This window comes from Curcuma longa, chromosome 2, assembly GCF_044706935.1.
Source record: "Curcuma longa cultivar G26 ecotype Majalengka, Jawa Barat chromosome 2, ITB_CL_G26_1.1, whole genome shotgun sequence".
Taxonomy (NCBI): domain Eukaryota; kingdom Viridiplantae; phylum Streptophyta; class Magnoliopsida; order Zingiberales; family Zingiberaceae; genus Curcuma; species Curcuma longa.
In genome coordinates, this window is record NC_133862.1 from 10,313,821 (window position 1) to 10,334,054 (window position 20,234).

Genomic DNA, 20,234 nt, shown 5'->3' on the forward strand with positions numbered 1-20,234 from the left:
AAAACTCATTTATATCCATTCAATTGTAACAATATTATGTATAATAAATAAATTTAAACTTCATATTTATGAATAATTTATAAATAAATAAATATATTTATTTATATAAAATGTTTGTGATCTTATAATTTTTTCAAATCTAATATTGATAATATGTTTTAAAAAACAAATAATATAAATTTCATGAATAAATAAAAGTTTAAAATAAATTATAAAAAAATAACTTTGATAGTTAAATTTGATTAAAAAATTGTGGATAAGAATATTCATGAAATAAAGTTAAATTCATGATCATATGATGAAAAATAAATGGATTGCAATTGTATTAATTATATAATTGGGAAGAGACTACGGAAAAAACGGCACATTTCAAACACACATAAGAATGCATTCTGTATTTCATCAAAAAACAAAAAACAAAATGCAATCTTTAGTTGAGCAGGTTGAAGAGAATGAGAGACAAAACGAAAGTTTATAGTGAAAATGTTATTTCTTTTTCTTTCAAAAAAGGAAATGCATGACATCAAGTAGATACAGTGGGCATCTCGACCTCAGCTTTGCTACCCTTCTTCTTTGGTGTGGATTTGTAGTAGCAAGCGTAGAGAACCAGTTGGGCAAAGCCGAAAAAAGCACCCAAACCATTGGGAATCTGCAAGGCAAGAAAAGAAGTTCAGATCGATCAATCCTGGTGAGTTAAACTCTACAGAAAAGTAGTGATACTTACGAAAAGGTTGATGTCAAAAGGCAGGAAAGCATAGGTGGTCCAACAAACGCCGTTAAGGAAGCTTGCAAGGGAGAGTGTGAAGGGCATGTACTCTACACTTTTGGATTGGATCACAAGTTTCTGCAACAATTAATTATATATAAATCATGCCAAAGTCATTTGAAATGATAATTGAAATATATATCAAAATACACTCGAGATCATATGATCTTGTTTAGATTTTACTATGCCTAAACTAACTTATTCAAAGGTATTTAGATAGGAAGTTATCAATTATCTTTACTTAGAGAACACCACATTGTCTAGAACTTTTAAAATTAAAGCCAAATGAAACAAAACTTTTACATGGTGGAATTAAAAAATGACCAATCTTAAGGATATAAATCTAGCTAGGTGAATAAGAAGAAGAAGAAAAAAAATCCATTGGAATCAAAATTTCACCAAATCAATGTTAAAAAAAATCTAAGTTTTTTGTTTTGGAATACATGAAAATTATTTTCTATATCTTGAGTTAGATTTTGGGGCTAGTTATCTATGCAAGCATAATACTTGTACATGAAAGGTTCACTTTTAGTAGTTGTCCAATCTACCATAACTTCCTTGGTAAATGGTAATTAATCATCAAGAACCAAGAGTTACGATTAGAAGTCAAAGAGAAGAGCTGTGCTTGTTGAAAGAAATGACGATCTAACAATATAATTGAAATAGGAAACAATTATAATCTCATTGCAACAATAATAGGATTATTGTTCTTACCATGACTGAAAGAGGAGAGGCATACATGCAAGTTCCAAATACGATGCAAAAGATACCAACAATAAAAGACCTCTTCTCATAAGTGTGGGCAAAGTGAAGCACCAAACTTGCAACTACCGCAGTGAACACAATTTCAACTATCAATACCATGACAACCTTCAACTAAATTTAATGAAAGACTGAATTAGGAAAGATTCAAGAGGTAATAAATAATATCTTCATGAAAAAAATGGTCATATTATACTTACACGACCTTGGCGACTAGCATAGATGAAGAAAATAGAAAGGTAGATGACCTCAAAGGCTAAACCGATGCCATTAATAGTGATAACGAGAAGGCTGTTAGGATGAACAAAAGGGAGGCCATAGAAAATCCAAAACATGCAGTTGAGGGTTGTTGCAAGGTAGGGGATCGGGGAAAAATCCTCCACGGCTTTCTTCTTGAAAATTTTATAAAATGTTGGCCTGTAGATGTATATGAGACAACACAACCCAAACATAAATTTAATGTCTCTGATCAAACATACAAAGGAACAAAATAAATAAAACGAAACAGACAAAGATGTAGGAACTTACACAGGTGACAGGAACAAACCAAAAGAGATGACATTGCCTATAAAACAAAATCGACGTTAAAAAGAAAATCATTTCAAAATTACCATATGTGTATGTGTGTGTATATATTCAAAGTAACTTGGTTCATGCAATGCACATACATTGTTTCTATCAGTATATATATATATTAGCTTGTTAATTGTAATGGAGAAATCTGATTTTGATATCTAGAATGGGCTAATTAGAGATAATATATGTTAGGATTGAGAACATGAAGTATTTAGATGAAAATATAAGCAAAACAGAGTATATGTCACAAATATTGGATGGAAATACATTTATCTTGCTTGCTTAAAATAATGATTTTTAATACATTGCGCCAGACGACATCCAGCCCCTTTTAAAAAAATATATAGAGAGAGATCAACACAAGTTTAATTTTGGTCATTTTACTTACTGCATGCCAAACTCTGGCAATTAGCAAGAGTTTTTTTTTTTTGGTAGCAAGCGATTGCCCTACCATTGAGTTTTTCTACGTAGTACTATATAATTAACATCAAGTGCAATGAACACTAGTCATTTTACATCGTCTGACGGGGGCAAAATATTTTGTTTACTGACGAATATAGAATTTAGCCAAGCCCAACAATCATTGAGTTCTTCTTTGTTGATCGAACTATAGACGAACATTTATGAAATAGGTAAATCCGATCCGCTCGATTAATGAACATCAAGTGCAATGACCCAATACCTATCACCCCGATGATGTTGCGGATGGTGTTCTGGCTCACCGACATCTTTCCTGCTCGCTAACTCAAAATAAAAACCCTAAAAGCCGAGAGACAAACGAGATCAGATCTAAAGAAAATCAAATCAACTAACCATCGACGTACGAGAGAATCATCAAAACAAGAACAGATAAAATAAAACAAAACGAATAAAAAACAAATCGATAGCGGCGCGTACATACCTAGCGGAAGAAGAGAAGAAGAAGAAGAAGAAATCGCCAATGAGGCGTCTCTTCCCAGGTTTTGCTCCTCTTCACTCTTCCTCCACCTCGCTTGCCCTTCTCTCTCTCCCTCTCTCTCTTTGTGTTTCACCGTTGAGGTTCCGCCTTTTATAGACCATCGCAGACAAAAAAAAAAAACTCAGTATTTACTCCCATGCCGACCTTCGAGCCCATCCAGACCCTGATTAGCCAATAACTAAGGGGCCCAGCTGGGGCCACAACGCCATCCATTTATCTGGCAAGTAAGATGTGGAGTTCGAATTAATTCCAGTGCATGCAGTGCGGATTGTATCAAGTCACGAAAACTTTATCATTTTTGTTCCGTTATAATGGATCAGAATTACTAAATCTTATCATTTTCTTTTATTTATTTATTTATTATTATTATTATTATATTTTTAAAAGAATATTAGTTTTTATCATTAATTAATATTAGAAGACATGTATTAATTTATCTAAGAAAATGTTGGTATTCATTATTCCATGAAATATTAGTTTATCATGAACGAATAAAACACTGTTAGTCGTGATTAATTACGTGGAGAATAGAATTGAGTGAGAATAAAGAATTACTGTTACAGAATTGAAATAAAGGAAGAAATGGAATATGGATTATATATATGGTTCACACTATTTCGTAGAATGGAATATATGCGTCAATAATTTTTATTCTTGTGTTTGATTGTGAAAGAATGTGCATTAAAATTATTTTATTTTATTTTATTTTTAAAAAATTATTTTAAGGAGAAATAATTCAAGAAGAATGAAATTATTTATGAATAATATTTATGAACAATATCCAAGAATAAAATTTATAGCAATAAAAAATTTATCAAATTTATAAAATAAATAAAGAATTTTTGGAAATGAACAAACAAGCAACAGCTTAGTTACCCAACTAAATAAATTTAAAAATATAAAAATTTTAAAATTAAATTTGAACCAAACTAATTTTTTTAAAAAAAAAATTAAGCGGTCATTTCAATAACTTAGTTACTTACTTAATTTAAGTTGATTACCTTATTAATCAAATTTGAATAAGATAAAATTTAACTCGGTTTAACTATGCATGGAAGCTATACTAAGTGCAATTAACCCAAACCTTAACAAATATTTTATCTCATTCCTCCTAACAAAAATTTATTCAATAATACATTATTTAATCAGTAGTTACTAGTTATTATATTATGAAATTTATTAAATATAATAATAAAACCCTATTTAATTCATTAAATAATATAAATTACATTATGGCAACTAATCATAAGCAATTCTATTTAACTAAATTTTAAAAAGTAACACAGCACAATAAATAAATAAAATAAATACTTTATATGAGAAATATATATTTATTTTAACATCAAATTCATCCAATTGGACGCCGCCACAATAAAAAATTAATTATTATCATTCTTATTTCACAAAACTCTCTTGGATAAAAAAAGTAGAATTTACCATCAAATCAAATGATCCACACGATTGATTTTACTATCATATATAAAAAAGTAAATCGAAAAATTATAAAAGCATCTGCAACGTTGCTCGTTAATAACACCTAAAAAAATTTTTAAAAAAACATATGGGATCCACCTCTGCCACATGAACGTGTTCAAAACATTGAACGCGTTCATATGGATACACTTCTCCATCACTCCTCCACGTCATCTATGAGAAATTATTAACCTTCCACATCATTTGAAGAGAGATTAAGGAAGTGTTATTAATGCTCCTTTAACAAGTGTTATAGATGCTCTAATTGACCATTATAGGAAGAAAGTAAAATTCAACACCTTTGTCCAATGAATCTGTTCCGTACTAACCAACTAAATCTGAGGAGTAAAACAAAAAAAAAACTCTCTATATAAACACACACAATTCAAATGTTCATCAGATTGCCTTTTGCCATGTTTCCCGGTAAACATCTCAGGAATCGCGCTCAACTGGGCGGCGCTGGCGGCGGAGGTGCGGCGGCACGGGGCTGTCGCTGAGCAGGCCCGTCGACTTCGGCAGACGCCACCGCTCCCCGCTCCTCCTCCTCCTCAGTTTCCGCTGTCACGGTGGACGTCGAGGAGAAAGTCGACGGCGACGCAGGGGAGCAGCGACGCGCGGCGGCGGCGGCGGCCAAGGCAGTGAAGCGCTGGAGCCTCTCGGAGAACGACGGCAGCTGCGGGCCCATATGCTCTCGAATGCACTGGCCGCAGAGGGAGCGGACGCCGTTGCTGTCGTAGCTGCCGCATGAGGAGTCGCTGCATCTCTTCGCCGATCTCTTCGCCGTCGTCGCCATGGACTCTGGTGAAGAAATTGATCGATCGATACTGCGCCCACAAATTTATATATATAGGGATCGGAAATAAAGAGAGTATTCACAAATATATATATATATCTAAAAATCAGGATATTCAGTTAAAGATTTGCGGGATAATCCGTTAAAGATTTTCGGGTATTTATTGCGTATCTAATATTTTGCCTATTTTGTTGCACATCCAATCTAATAACTTAACCGAACAAAATAGGTATTACGTAACAATCTGATTTAATTTTTTTTCACATCTAATCTGATCTTTTGCCTTTTTTATTTCCTTCTTCTAAACTAATATATATATAGGGGGAAAACAGCGTAGTGGTAAATTGTCCCCGCGTAAAGCATTTAAAAGAATAAATAATATATTTTAAAAAATTATAAGAGAAAACTGTCTACCTGCGAGATTAATTAAATAAAGCCTAATTGAATTTAAAAAAAAAAAAGACAAATTGTGTCAACTCAGACAAGCATGACTCAAACCCGGAGTGTAATCGAATCAAACTGAGTCGAGTATTAAGAAGCTTGAGTTTGAACACAACTCGTTTTCTTTAAGCTTGAGTGATTCGAGCTTTAATTCTTAAGTTCAAGTTCACCGTATATTGAAATTAAATAGTTTATAAATGACTCGTTCGTTAATATATAATATTTTAATTTATATATATATATATATATATTCACGAGCCTATTAATGAATATATTTGTAAGTATTTAAATGAACATGTTCGCAAACTCACGAATAAAATCCTTATTAAGTTTGAACTTGATTCAATAATATTTTCAAGCTCGAACTCGTCTTGTTAACTTAATCGAACGATTTTTTTTTTGTGAATTGAGATCTGAATAGCTCATGATCATTTACACCCCTACCAATCAACTCATTTATCAATCTAATTCAACATATACTATATATATATATATATATATATATATATATATATATGGATGCTGGGCATCTGGATTGATCGCCGTATGCGCTTCCCGATTTATCCTGGTGGTCGGTGGAAAACTTCCGTGGGACCGGACCAGCCACCCCCAGGGATTGAGTCCGTAGATTGACTGGAATATATATATATATATATATATAATTATTGGATCAAGTTGGATAGGATTAGCATTCAAAATTCACTTAAGCAAAAGGTCAAATTCGTCATCCCAGCGGCCCCATGACTATCTATGAGGAGGTATAAATCGAAACATTCAAAACTCACTTTAACAAAAAGGTGGAATCCACCACCCCAACGGCACCACACATAGTCGTCTCACGATCATCTGTGAGGAACGGCACCACACACAGTCGATTTCACGATCATCTGTGAGGAATAAATCGAAAAGTTACAGTTGACCATGATGGAAAAGAAAGCATTCAAAATTCATTGTAAAACTGGAACTTTTTCTTATGCGACCAAGGAGGTGAGAAACTGCAGTTGATCACGACACAGAAGGGTATTGCCTGGCGAATTTGCCAAGATTCGAACCCTTGCCCTACACGATTGCTACTCATATGACCATATGTGAGGAGGTAAAAAGCAGAAACTCACTTCTGCAAAAGGTGGAATCCGCCAACCTAGCGGCCCCACACGATCGGCCCCACGACCATTTGTGAGGAGGTAAATCACGGTGAATGCGGGACTGGCCAGGGCATAGTGGTTGAAGGATTTGGAAACATGACACATTTGAGGAGGTTATCGCATGTGCGCCATGAGCCTTCGAACCGAACCCTTGCCCTCTTCTGCAAGTCTGCTACGCCGTAACCTATGCCCCGGGGGCAGGGCAAAGCATTCAAAACTCACACAACATATGCACGTGGCATGTGAACAATTAATGATGTTATCGTGAATTTATTTGATGGGCGGAATGGAGATCGGATTTTCTACGTTTGAATTAATCGATGTAAATTAGACATATGATATGAAAAAAAAAAAGTTGGATAGGATTTGAAACAATCCAAGCCTTATTAGGCCATGTTAAACATGGGCTAATACATATTTGGGCCTAGGTCCATTTGCTACAGGCTTAATCCATTTATTAAATCTAGTTAGGTAGGACAACTTAAAAAGAAATTAAACTAAGATTTTCATAATTTTACCTAAAAATAATTTATTTTTAAAAAAATTAATTGAACTTATACTTGATGAAATGATTCTCTAAAATACATTTATTCATTATATTATGAAATTATTAAATATTATAAAAATCTATTTAATTCATTAAATAGTATAAATTACATTATGACAATTAATCATAAGCAATTCTATTTAACTAAATTTAAAAAAGTAGCACAGCACAATAAATAAATAAAATAAATATTTTATATGAGAAATATATATTTATTTTAACATCAAATTCATCCCAATTGGACGCCAAAATAAAAAATTAATTATTGTCATTCTGTCAAGAAATAAATAAATTAAATAAATAAATATCTTATTTCACAAAATTCTCTTTGATAAAAAAAGTAGAATTTATCATCCAGTGGACTCACACGATTAGTTATATTATCACATGTGAAAAAATAAATCAAAAAATTATAATTGACCATTATGAAAAGAATAAGAAGATTCAACTTTTATCTATTTCAATAAATCTATTCCGTATTAACCAATTCAGTTATACTCAAGAGTAAAAAAAAAAAAAATATTCTCTATGTAAACACACACAATTCAAATGATCATCAGTTGCCTTTTGCCATGTTTCCCGGTAAACATCTCAGGAATCGCGCTCAACTGGGCGGCGCTGGCGGCGGAGGTGCGGCGGCACGGGGCTGTCGCTGAGCAGGCCCGTCGACTTCGGCAGACGCCACCGCTCCCCGCTCCTCCTCCTCCTCAGTTTCCGCTGTCACGGTGGACGTCGAGGAGAAAGTCGACGGCGACGCGGGGGAGCAGCGACGCGCGGCGGCGGCGGCGGCCAAGGCAGTGAAGCGCTGGAGCCTCTCGGAGAACGACGGCAGCTGCGGGCCCATGTGCTCTCGAATGCACCGGCCGCAGAGGGAGCGGACGCCGTTGCTGTCGTAGGTGCCGCATGAGGAGTCGCTGCATCTCTTCGCCGATCTCTTCGCCGTCGTCGCCATGGATTCTGGTGAAGAAATTGATCGATCGATACTGCGCCCACAAATTTATATATATAGGGGGAAATAAAGAGAGTATTCACAAATATATATATATATCTAAAAATCAGGATATTCAGTTAAAGATTTGCGGGATAATCCGTTAAAGATTTTCGGGTATTTATTGCGTATCTAATATTTTGCCTATTTTGTTGCACATCCAATCTAATAACTTAACCGAGCAAAATAGGTATTACGTAACAATCTGATTTAATTTTTTTTCACATCTAATCTGATCTTTTGCCTTTTTTTTTCTTCTTCTAAATATATATAGAGGGGGGAAAATAGTTTAGTGGTAAATTGTCCCCGCGTAAAGCATTTGGAGGAATAAATAATATATTTTAAAAAATTATAAGAGGAAACTGTCTCCGAGATTAATTTAATAAAACCTAATTGAATTAAAAAAAAAATAAATTGTGTCAACTCAAACAAGCATGACTCAGACCCAATCAATAGGAGTGTAATCGAATCAAATTAAGTCGAACATTAAGAAGCTCGAGCTTGAATTCGACTTGTTTTCTTTAACTTGAATTCGAGTAAGTTTTAATTTTTAAATTTGAGTTTGACTTGTAATCAAATTAAATAATTTACGAACGTCTCGAGCTCAATTTAAAAATGATTCATTTAAAAGTTAAATAAATTTAATTATAATTTAATTTAAAAAATAACTTATTTAAAAATTAAACGAGTTTAATTTAAATTCGACTCATTAATATATTAAATATTTTACATAATATATATATATATATATATTAAAATTTTCATAATTTTATTTTAAAAAATTTATTAAAAAAATTAATTGACCTTATACTTGATGAAATGATTCTCTAAAATACATTTATTCATTATAAAAATAACGAGGACGAGTTGCAATCCAAGTCAATGAAACTCTAATAGGTGCCAAATTATTTACCCAAAAATCAAAATTATTTTTGAAAAATTTCAATCATGCACTATCTATAAATGATAAATCCTATAAATATAATAACAATTTATTTTATTTCATTTTCAGGAATCATCCACTCCCATTCCCTTGTCAGTGTTCTAGTCACATGCGAAGAATTTTAGTTTCGACCAGTAGAAGACTCTTCTTCTACCCTAATCGTTGTAGCTGGAATATTCAGAACAATTTACAGTCAAACGTTCACAAGATCTGTCTTTTTTTTTTTTCTATCTCTTTGTTTTGATCCGCATTTGCTCAATTAAGTTTGGATCTTGCGGTGGTTTCTTTAGTGAAGTTGAGAATTTGGGCCACCGTTTGATCCGGTGGGAACAGGCTGCCCCGATTTGGTACGCTACGCGTTCTTCCTCTCCAAAAAGAAGGATCTCGGTGGGTTTGTTCACTGGAAGTTGATCTTTTTGTTGTATGAGGCGCTTAGGAATCTAGGTCTGCCAATGGCGATGCGATGGGGGGTGTTTTCGGGAGTTTGTGCTGCCGATTTGTTGTTCCCGAGAGGGTTGAATGGTGTTGCTGAAGGTTGATGCCGAGATCGTGTGATCGAGAAAGGAAGAAGCTTCATCGACTGTCAATGGCAGCTCAGAGGTCTGCCATGGTGATTTGAGGTCTGCAGGTTTGTTCATCGACCGCTTAAGGTTTATTGTAGTTGCAGAGGATGTCGTCTTCCCCTTCGCCTTCTTCTTCTGCGACTCCGCCGTCTGCTTCTTCTTCTTCTTCTGATTCACCTCCGCCGCCGGATTCGCTTTCGCCTCCTCCAACCACGGACCCAACACCAGCTTCTCCTCCTCCAGCTGTTCCCGGTACGCCTCCTCTTACAGCCTCGTCTCCTCCCTCTTCACCACCGGCGCCCTCTCTGCCTCCTCCAGCTTCTCCGCCGCCGTCACCGCCACCAACTCCGCCCGCTGCCGATCCGCCTCCATCATCTCCTCCGCCTCCCCCATTGTCTCCTCCATCCACTTCTGCGGCCTTATTGTCTCCTCCATCCACTTCTGCGGCCTTATTTTCAAAATTTTCTAGCTTAGATTGTCAAACAGATTGCATGAGTATTTTCACAGTTGTTTATTGAGTTCCTTATTATGTAGAGTTACTTATCTCAAAATTGACAAAATGAGTTATGTTTACAATTTCATTCTAATTTCTGGATTAGTTGTGCGGATTTTTTACCATCAAGAAGACTTTTCATTTATTTTTTTAATACTGTTTAGGTTTGATCAGAAGGCTACTTATCCTAAAGTTTAAGCTCTTGAAAGGGGTCTGCCTCTATGTTTACATTCTTAATACATTTTATTTAGCATCAAAAGATCTGAATAAGCTTTTAGTTTAATCTAAAGCTATTGTTGTAGTATTAATTTTGACATATATTGCTCATTTAAACTCCATACTTGATGTAGACAGACATTGTGTTTTATCTTTTTCTTGAGAATGTTGTCTACATACAAGTGATAGTAAAGGCATTTAATTATAGACTCATCAGGGCATATACGAAATTTAAGTTTTGATATTGATGAGTCGAGACTATATTTGAGGAGCAAAATGAATGTTCAAGTAAATTAACAATATTTATGCCGATGCAACACTGAATTAGTCTACATGGTTTAACAGCTACGAAGATGATGTTAGGTAACTTTTCTTTCTGTTGGATCTTTGGTTGCTAGTATATAGTTTAAAAGCCCTGTTGGTAGTCACTATGCTTCATGATTTTTGACAATGTTTGATAGAGTTCTCTTGGACCAGTACTGAGCATGCCAAAATATAACAATAAAATATGATTTAAAACAAATAATAAATGAACTACAAACTATGCATTTAGATACTGAGTGTTGGTATGGTAATGTAACATACCTACATATTTATTAAATCACAATCTCTCCAAAGTTAGGTGGTTAATGCACTAGTGGACCTATTAATATCATCCATACTGTTAGGTACTAAGCTTTTTTTTTTTTTCCGAAGCTCTGGTATATGGAAGTACATTTAAGCATTTGTGTTCATATCTCTAACTCAGCAAAGATGATTGAGCTAGCTATTGAATTTCTGTTCTATTTCTTTATGAAGATGTTAAGAAACCTTTCTCTCTCTTAAACTTTTATAGACACTGAGAAGTTATGAAAACGAGCTGTCTATCCTCAAAGCCGTGAGGGAACAAGGAGCTTCTCAACTACTGGAGGCCAATATAAAAGGTCTGGAGAAAGAAATTGATATATTGTCACAATCCGTGTCATGTTATGAAGCTCAAATTGTTCATGTATGTTTGACCTATCAATTCCTTAGTTTGGCCACAGTGTTTGTCATTTCACAAGTTTCTATAAAATTTATTGTGTAGACAAACTTTTGCCTTGTTTTTTTCTGACATTTAATTATTTCTTTTTCTATTTGCTGGCTTCGTTGATGGGCTCAATTCTTTGGTTGCAAGTTCGACAACATTTATCTATTATTATCTAGTAATTTATAAAATTAAAAAGGGAAGCTAATGGAGAGAATTGTGAATATCACTCAGGACACTTAGACTTGTACATATAATTTACGCTTGATAGTTAATGACTCTAGCAAAAGATTGCTACCATATCTTGTAGTTTGTGGCTGATGGAGTTCATTCTTTTGATTCAACAGTACCATAGCAATAGCCCACAGCAGTTATTGTTAACAAGCGAGGAATACAATTTATCAAAATGAACATTACTGTCATTTAACCTTTGAGAGAATAGCAAATAGGATGAGGAAGAAGAAAGGAAGAAAGAGAATGGCAGATATGTTGCTGTTGCAAGTTACACATATACAGTTGTTATCAAGGTTTTAGTCCCAGTTAGAATGAGACATGTTGGCTTTGTCAAGTGCTAGTGTCAATCATCCTGGTTAATTCCTTCCCTCCTTTGAAGTTTAGAGTATGGTTAGATCCCATAGTTGAGATGTGGTGGACTAGAGTAGAGATGAAGTAACTTTGAAAATAATCTGCATTAATTTGAGATTAGTCTTGTTTCTTCATATTTGATTCTTGGGGTTCTTCCCAAACTTATTAATCTTTTGATTTTAATTTTTTATTTTACCAATACCAATGCTCAAAATTAGCAGTAATTGATGCTGTAATTTTACATTTTTTGTTTAAATGTGTCCTTTAATTTTGTTGGCAAAGGCCGACATTACAGTTGCATCTTTTTCTTGTTCCATAGTAAAACTTTACCTGTTTATGAAAAGACAATCTTAATGCCAATTTCTTATAATTGTGCTCAAGGATGATACACTGCTAGAACAGGCATCAACCTTCTACAGATTGGTTATTATCTGGTTGGTGGATCTTGTTGGTGGGTTTAAGATGCCTCTGCCATCAACCTGCCCTATGAAATTTGCATTCATTCCAGAACATTTTGTTGATGATGCTATGGACATACTTGGGATAGCTTTTCTAGTTCCACAGGCTTTGGAAGGATTTGTCTTGGTGAGTTTCTTCCATAGTTTTCAATTTTCAATAACTGATACATTGTACTTGTAACCTGTATATTAAGAACCTAAAACCATTGATGTTCATATCATTGCCAGGAGGATTTCTTGAATTTCATAATTATGTTCATGGCAAGTCCTGCTTATGTTAAGAACCCTTATCTGAGAGCTAAAATGGTTGAAGTACTGAATAATTGGATACCACAAAGAAGGTTTGAAATTCAGTGTTGTCAATTTAATTTCTTTCTAAAATTTAACATACATTTACAATTTTTCAATTCTTACAGTGGGCTTTCTGCTACTGCTTATTTGAAGGACACCAGTTGTCTCGTGATTATCTAGTTAGAAATCTTCTTAAAGTTTATGTGGATATTGATTCACATCACACACGCAGGTATCATTTTGTTTATATATATATATATATATTCATATTGCTAGGAGTTGTTTCATGGGTTTTATTATTTTGAATGATTTGCTGTAAATCACTTTCCTTTTATTCATTTTGCATTTATCTTTGCTGTGCAGTTATGTGATAAATTCATTATTCGGGAAAATATTTATGAACTTTTAGATTATTTGTGGAATGTTCCTAGCCATCTCAACGCATGGAGACAGGTAAAGAAACTATTTTTTCCTATTTTAATTTATGACTTTTATCGATAAAATTTATTTATATATAACTGATGATATAGTAGGAAATAAAATAAAGCTCAATTGGAGAAGAATTCATATAACTGACCCCATCTAGTGGGATAAAGTTTGGTTGTTGATGTTGTTGTAGTATCACTAGCAGAACTATTTATCAGCTGCTTATGGAAAAATAACATATCATATAATTAACGTGCAGATTGCAAGGGAAGAGGAGAAGGGGGTCTATTTGAACTTTTTGAATTTTCTTATCAACGATAGCATTTATCTGCTTGATGAGAGTTTAAACAAAATCCTTGAACTTAAAGAAATAGAAGCTGAAATGGCAAATTCTGCTGAATGGGAACGGAGACCAGCACAGGAGAGGGAAGAGAGAATGAGGCTTTTTCATTCACGAGAAAATGTGAGATCTCTTCATTATTGCATAGATCTGCACTCACAGATCTGCACTCAGTTTAACTTTATATCCTCGATGTGAGCTTTATAGATGTTGCTTTTCACTTGTGAATCTTGACATTTCAGATTGTCCGATTCGATATGAAGTTGGCAAATGAAGATGTTGGGATGCTTGCATTCACATCCGAACAAATACCCGCACCCTTCCTGCTTCCAGAAATGGTGACATCTCTATTCTAGACATTTCAATATTCATTCAAATGACTACATAGGATGCGTTCAGTATCTGCACATTTGGAAAATTATATGTCTTTACATTTACATATCTTCATTGGTATATTAACTTTCGCCTCTACAGAGAAATCAACATAAATTTATTACTAGCATGTTTAATTCCATCACATCCTCAAAGTGATTATTGTAGTTTGAGTTGGAACTTTAGATTATTCAAGATTTTACTACAATTACTGTCACGTAACTTCAAAAGTTGGAAGTTTTTAAAACTGTTTCAGTCTTCATAAGTTATTGTTATTTTTTGTGACTTTACTGTCATAAAAAACTTTATTTGAGTTTTCTGTTTGATTAATATGAATTCAATTCTTTCCTTAATCTGTTCAGGTCGAAAGGGTGGCTAGCATGCTAAATTACTTTCTCTTACAACTTGCTGGTCCTCAACGGAGGTCTCTCAATGTAAAAGATCCTGAAAAATATGAATTTAGGCCAAGACAACTGCTAAAACAAGTTAGTTATTTGCCCACTTGACTTTTGATATGCTCTTAAATTTCCTTGGTATTTATGTCTATGTATTTGTTACGAAAGATTGCCGAGATTTACGTTCATATTGCAAGAGGTGACAAAGAGAATGTGTTCCCTGCTGCGATCTCAAAGGATGGACGGTCATACAATGAGAAGGTATTTCCTATGCACAGCTGCCTTGGCTGGGCAAGGATGCCTTGTGAATCAACTTTTCCCATTCATGATCTGTACAGTGTTACAGTTTGCTGATGTTTTGTAAATGGAACAGCTGTTTACTTCGACAGCCGATATTCTGTGGAAGATTGGTGAAGATGCTAAGGTAATTGAGGAGTTTGTTCAGCTTGGTCTCAAGGCCAAAACAGCTGCTTCTGAAGCATTGGATGCTGAGGCTGTTCTTGGAGAGATACCCGATGAATTTCTCGACCCAATTCAGGTACAATTTCCTTTCTATCCATGAACGAAACCTTCATTCTGATAAAGTAACTCAAGAACTTCATGTTTATGGGTCAACGGACTATCATGATCCAGTCAAGAGTTTTCATTTATTTCTTCTTGAGATGCTGATCAACATTATCACTTCTGTTTAGTATACACTGATGAGAGATCCTGTCATTCTACCGTCGTCAAGAATATCAGTAGATCGGCCTGTTATCCAAAGGCATTTGCTCAGTGACACTGTAAGGTTTTTCGTATTGTAGCACTTGTGCTAATTCATTAACCATTTTCTTTCTCGTCTAATGACACAAAAACTAAATATTGTCTTCTAAACCCAGACTGATCCTTTCAACCGTTCTCATCTCACTCAAGACATGCTGATACCCAACACCGAGCTGAAACAAAGAATTGAAGAGTTCATCAGATCCCAGAGGGATGAAGAAGATGGAACTGCTGTCCAGAAATCCCTTCTTCTCCTCAATGGATCTTGGATCTTGGAAGACTGATCGGATGAGAAGATGGAGCTGTTGTCCATATATAGGGAAGAAGGGAACCCCCGAAGGCTGCTCGAATCTTGGAAGACTGATCGGATGAAGAAGATGAAGAGAATCCCCTTTACCTTTCCTCAATGGATGATACCCAGAGATGGTGGTGTCGCGTAAGAAAGAAGTGGCCGATCGGGATGGAGACGTCGCCGGAGGTAGAAACCCCCTTTCCTCTTCGTGGCTTGCGGTAGAATAAGGGTGGCGGGTTGGAGCTGTTGGAGAAGAAGAGAATGGAGATCGCGGATTTAAGAAGAGAATGGTCGGGTTTGAGTATGTGGATTTGGATCTGGATCCAATTTGGAGTTGGGTTGATATTGGGTTTCAAATTGGATGAGTTGGGGTCATTCTTCCTTGGATAATTGGGTTTTATTAGATGGTTTTAAGTGATCCAAGTTGATTTGACGAGGTGAATGATCTCCATTGGGTTAGATCTAAGTGTGAACTAACTTTTCCTTGAATCAAACTTCATTTGATGAACTCTTTGGGCTAGAATTGATTCTGTCAATCGAGTCTATGGCTTCTCTTGATCTCTTACAAAACAAAAGTCATATCTTAAGAATTAATACCATAAATATAGGAAGAATGGCATCAAGGCTCGAAATACATTCAAACTCGCAAAACACGATATAAATCAATATTTACGCATACAAGAGGATTAAGAACGCTAAGTATGATACAAAAAAACTATATCTAAATATTAGTTATCAAACCTCCTCTCCCTGCTCGCTCTCCCCCTTTCGCCTTCGGTAAGCATGATCCCTAACAACCCACTGTCACACCTCCATAACAGATTAGACCATAAGTCAATAGAAATTGCAAGTCAACACAATAAAACCACAAACATATTAGGATTTGTTCCGGCAAGATACCGCGAATGGTCAAGCCATCAGTCAATGAATAATTCGACGTGCACTACCTTCGAGAGGCGCTTGATGAAGAGGACGACGAAGACTTGAAACACATTTCAAATAAAGGTTAGACTGGTGCCGGAGAGTCCCAACAAACCGCTCCAACGCTCAAGTTAGGGCTTTCTGAAAAATCAGAGATGTGGACCAACAAGAAGATAATACTAGTAGGGGTTTTTTGAGTCGAACCTTGAATAAGGCGACGAGTTACATCTTTTATAGTCTGCTCCTGGACTCTCCCCGTCGGATGGGCCAGAGCCATTATAGTAGTCCGCAGAGGGGACCAGATCCGGCAGCCGTTTTCCTTTGGCCTTATGTGCAGAAAAAGGGGTATTTGAGAGGACAAGGTCTGAGAACCTCTTAACCGCCTGTGGATTCTCAGACTGCCATGTGTCTGTAGGAATATTCTAATTCCTTTCTTAACAGATCCTGACCCATTGGTGGAGCCCAGGAGAGAATCAACTTAAGGGAGCAACTCAGGCGAGACTTGAGTCTTGAGTGGCCGAGACGAGGCGACTGTAGTGGCTGAGATGAGGCTGGAGTGGCCTAGACAAGACTGGCCGAGACGAAGCTGGAGTGGCCGAGACGAGGTTAGAGTGGCGAGACGAGATTGGAGTGGCCGATACGATATTGGCCGAGACGAGGTTGGAGTGGTTGATACGATATTGGCCGAGACGAGGTTGGAGTGGTTGAGACGAGGCTGGAGCGACCGAGACGAGGTTGGAGTGGTTGAGACGAGGCTGGAGCGGCCGAGACGAGGTTGGCTGAGATGAAGCTGGAGTGGCCGAGACGAGGTTGGCCGAGACGAAGCTGGAGTGGCTGAGGGGGCCCAATTGGGTGGGTCAAGATTTGGCCTAGGCGGAGTTCAAAGTATGGCCCTAGTGTTACATCTTACTCTAATGCCATTCTGGGTAGGCTTTTAATCAAAATTAAGGTTTTTGACCTCCAAACTGGATCACGCCTGACTGGGTTGAAAAACCCGACCTCAATTAACAGACTCGAGTTTCTTTATCTATCAAGAAAGGTTTGCCTAATGTTAGGACCTCATGTTATTTTTTATTTATACGATTCCTGCGTATATTTTCTTTGTTTGATGAAAACTAGATCAGGTCAGTTTTTTTTTACAGATTCCTTAATTATAATTTTTTCATTTGAGTCAGATATTCTAAAACACGAGATCTGATATTAGATCCCAAATTCTTGACCCTGATAAGTTCCAAAAAAATCCTGAATGCTCAATGTGTTGCTATCACTCCAAAATGTGTGCATGGTAGTATGAAGACAACGATAATAAACATTAAAGTCAGAGAAAAATATTTATATTTAATATAATAAAAGATCACCTGTAGAAGTCTATTCATGGGAACTGGCCTCTTAAGATCCCAAATAATCTCTGAAACTGCATTTTGCTGGCTGGGAGTAAGTGAATAGGGAAGAGCTCTTAGCAATTTGTAAAATATTTTTGGCATGGTTGTATATTAAAATTTATTTTGATATAACCGATGCGTAACCTTTCTCAAAAGGAAAAAAAATGAAATGAAAATGTTGGTAAATCAGAAATCATTAAAAAAATGTTTAACAAACTGAGACAAACCAAAAAACAGTCTAACTCCACAGAATTTTTTTTTTTAAAAAACCCTAAACCGTAAAAAAAAAATCCTAAACAAACGCAGTCTCATATTGCGTACAGTTTGTTGTGATTAAAAATCCTCATATTGCGGAAGTTTCAGTTTGTTGCAATTAAACCAAAAATTTTTTTTTCATCTCTATCTCCCTTGGTCATCTTTCTTGTCAGCTGATTCAATTTTTTACTCCTTCGCAATGGCTTGTTTGGACTGTTAAAAGACATGATCGTTAGAACGCAATCTAAAACAGAATAAAACAGATGTAGAGTTTATATGAGTTATTATTAACATTCATTAACACTTTTAGCAAAGGTTGGGGTTAATTAGCACCTTTTTGGACTTTCCTAGATTTGCAGCAGTTGCATCTCTAACTTTCTTTCCAACTTTCAGATCTTCTGCTGCTTGTTCCTGCTCATCATTTATGTCATGAAATCAAATCTAATATTCAAATGAAAAGATTTATGAATATTCAAGAAATTTACCCAACTAAGGTTCTTATTAATAAAATGCAAGAAAAGCTACATTCTTGCATGCAAGGAAACTTGGAAATTCTTCCATGTCAATGTAGGAGGCTGATTCTGTAGATTCAATGGTGATTCTAGGCGTATTAAACTTGGAAATTCCTACAGATGTATTTTCTAATAGTATAAAACTGGTGTTCATAATTATAAAACATGGAAATGCCGCAAGGATTGCACGAGCATTCTGCAGTGTTGGCAAGGTCATGCACATGTTCTGAGTTCTACAAAGCTTATTCATATTCCGACTTCTGTTACATTAGGAGGATCATGAGAGTATTGGCAAGATCGTGCACTGTCAAGTGAGGGGTTCAACAAGAAGAAGGTGATCACATTCCTTCTTCCTGTTCTGTTCCCATGCTTTAATGCCTCTGGCACTGCATCTTGACATGCTATAATATGGCATGAAATGAATTTATAGGTTATATCATTAAATTGAACAAACCAGGCCACTACCCTCGCCACTATCCTTCTTAATAGTCCTATTTATCACAGCGAGCGTCTCTTCACGCGCGAACCTCTCTTCACGCAGGCGCGCTTCCTCCTCCTTAATAGCTCTATTCATCTCAGCGTGCCTCTCTGCACGCGCGCAGCTCTCTAAGTGCAGTTTCCTACAAGGGACACAGTATCTGTAGCACCATAAAAAGAAATTTAATCTTGGTATAAAATAAAATAAAAGGAAATTTAATGAAAAATAAACAAAACTCACATCTTCCCTGTCTCAGGATCCATTCGAAAAAGGGGCATATATCCTCCCACGAACTCATTGCTTGTTTATACTATAACATAAACAAGATCTCAATTAGGTCGATAACAAACCTGATTGTCCTAAGATGAGCCTTTATAAGACTCCATTTAGCTGCACTACTGTTCAGTTTGGCCTGTTTCTTAATGATTACCTCAAAATAACTCTCAAATCTATTAGTAAACCTCGATATCTAACAGTAAGATTCAGTTCTTCCAAAAGTATTTTCATGTATCTTAATCATCATCATAACCACTAATCCTTTATACAACAAAACCATTCCTAATTGAATCTAAATCATGCAACATCCCAATAACATGGTATCCAACAGATTAGGTCAAAAACTTAATCTAACCATTCCAATAGAACAGTAGCAATCCTTAACCCATACTATACAAGTTTCATTATTCAACAAAACCAATAAAATCCAACATCAGCTAAACTGAGTAAGGATAGCTTACCTCTTCTTCTTCTTGCTTGCTACTGAACCAAGAAAACGCGACCCAATCAGATCAAGAATCACTCTATGACCTGCCAACCAAATCCAACCGTAACCATGCTCAAAACTCACCCGAAACAGAGACTATAAAAGAGACTATAAACCTTCTTTACTATTCTTGTAAATTAACCAATCAAATCCAATAAAAACCCACAATCACCAACTACCATAGAATTGAACTGAAATCGGATAAACTTACCAATCAGACTTGCCGTGCCCTAGATTCCAAGGTCCAATCCAATTCCTTCAACTCTCCAACTTGCGGCCGAAACTGAATTGTGGCTCCAATCCGATCGGTTGACCACCACAAGTTGAGGAGA

General features: G+C 35.8%; 2 protein-coding genes across 2 annotated transcripts; one reads left to right on the forward strand and one right to left on the reverse strand.

The window, feature by feature from the left end:
• Positions 1–380: 380 nt before the first annotated feature.
• Positions 381–3,113, reverse strand: LOC141821897 (bidirectional sugar transporter SWEET6b-like). The gene is made up of 7 exons (XM_074709276.1): positions 3,006–3,113; positions 2,787–2,863; positions 2,057–2,093; positions 1,729–1,945; positions 1,481–1,642; positions 725–844; positions 381–649 (listed from the first exon to the last, which is right to left on the reverse strand). The coding sequence occupies exons 2-7, from the start codon at positions 2,830–2,832 to the stop codon at positions 524–526; spliced, it is 708 nt and encodes a 235-aa protein (XP_074565377.1). The 5' UTR covers positions 2,833–2,863; positions 3,006–3,113; the 3' UTR covers positions 381–523.
• Positions 3,114–11,369: 8,256 nt separating this feature from the next.
• On the forward strand, positions 11,370–15,583 carry LOC141821579 (putative ubiquitin conjugation factor E4). Its single transcript, XM_074708962.1, is given in 15 exon segments — positions 11,370–11,375; positions 11,500–11,652; positions 12,637–12,840; positions 12,942–13,054; positions 13,130–13,143; positions 13,146–13,214; positions 13,217–13,236; positions 13,368–13,457; positions 13,690–13,893; positions 14,013–14,108; positions 14,505–14,627; positions 14,706–14,798; positions 14,911–15,075; positions 15,230–15,319; positions 15,416–15,583. Coding segments are annotated over 15 exon segments (1,608 nt in total).
• The last annotated feature ends 4,651 nt before the right edge of the window (positions 15,584–20,234 follow it).

What these genes read in the sequence shown, in the direction of transcription:
- LOC141821897 (XM_074709276.1), bottom strand. Translation starts at nt 2,832, where the DNA reads ATGTCGGTGAGCCAGAACACCATCCGCAACATCATCGGGGTGATAG. An exon ending in GGTTTGTTCCTGTCACCTGT is followed by an intron (nt 1,946 to 2,056) that starts GTAAGTTCCTAC and finishes ATACATCTACAG; the next exon opens with GCCAACATTTTATAAAATTT. An exon ending in CCTCTCCTCTTTCAGTCATG is followed by an intron (nt 845 to 1,480) that starts GTAAGAACAATA and finishes TAATTGTTGCAG; the next exon opens with AAACTTGTGATCCAATCCAA.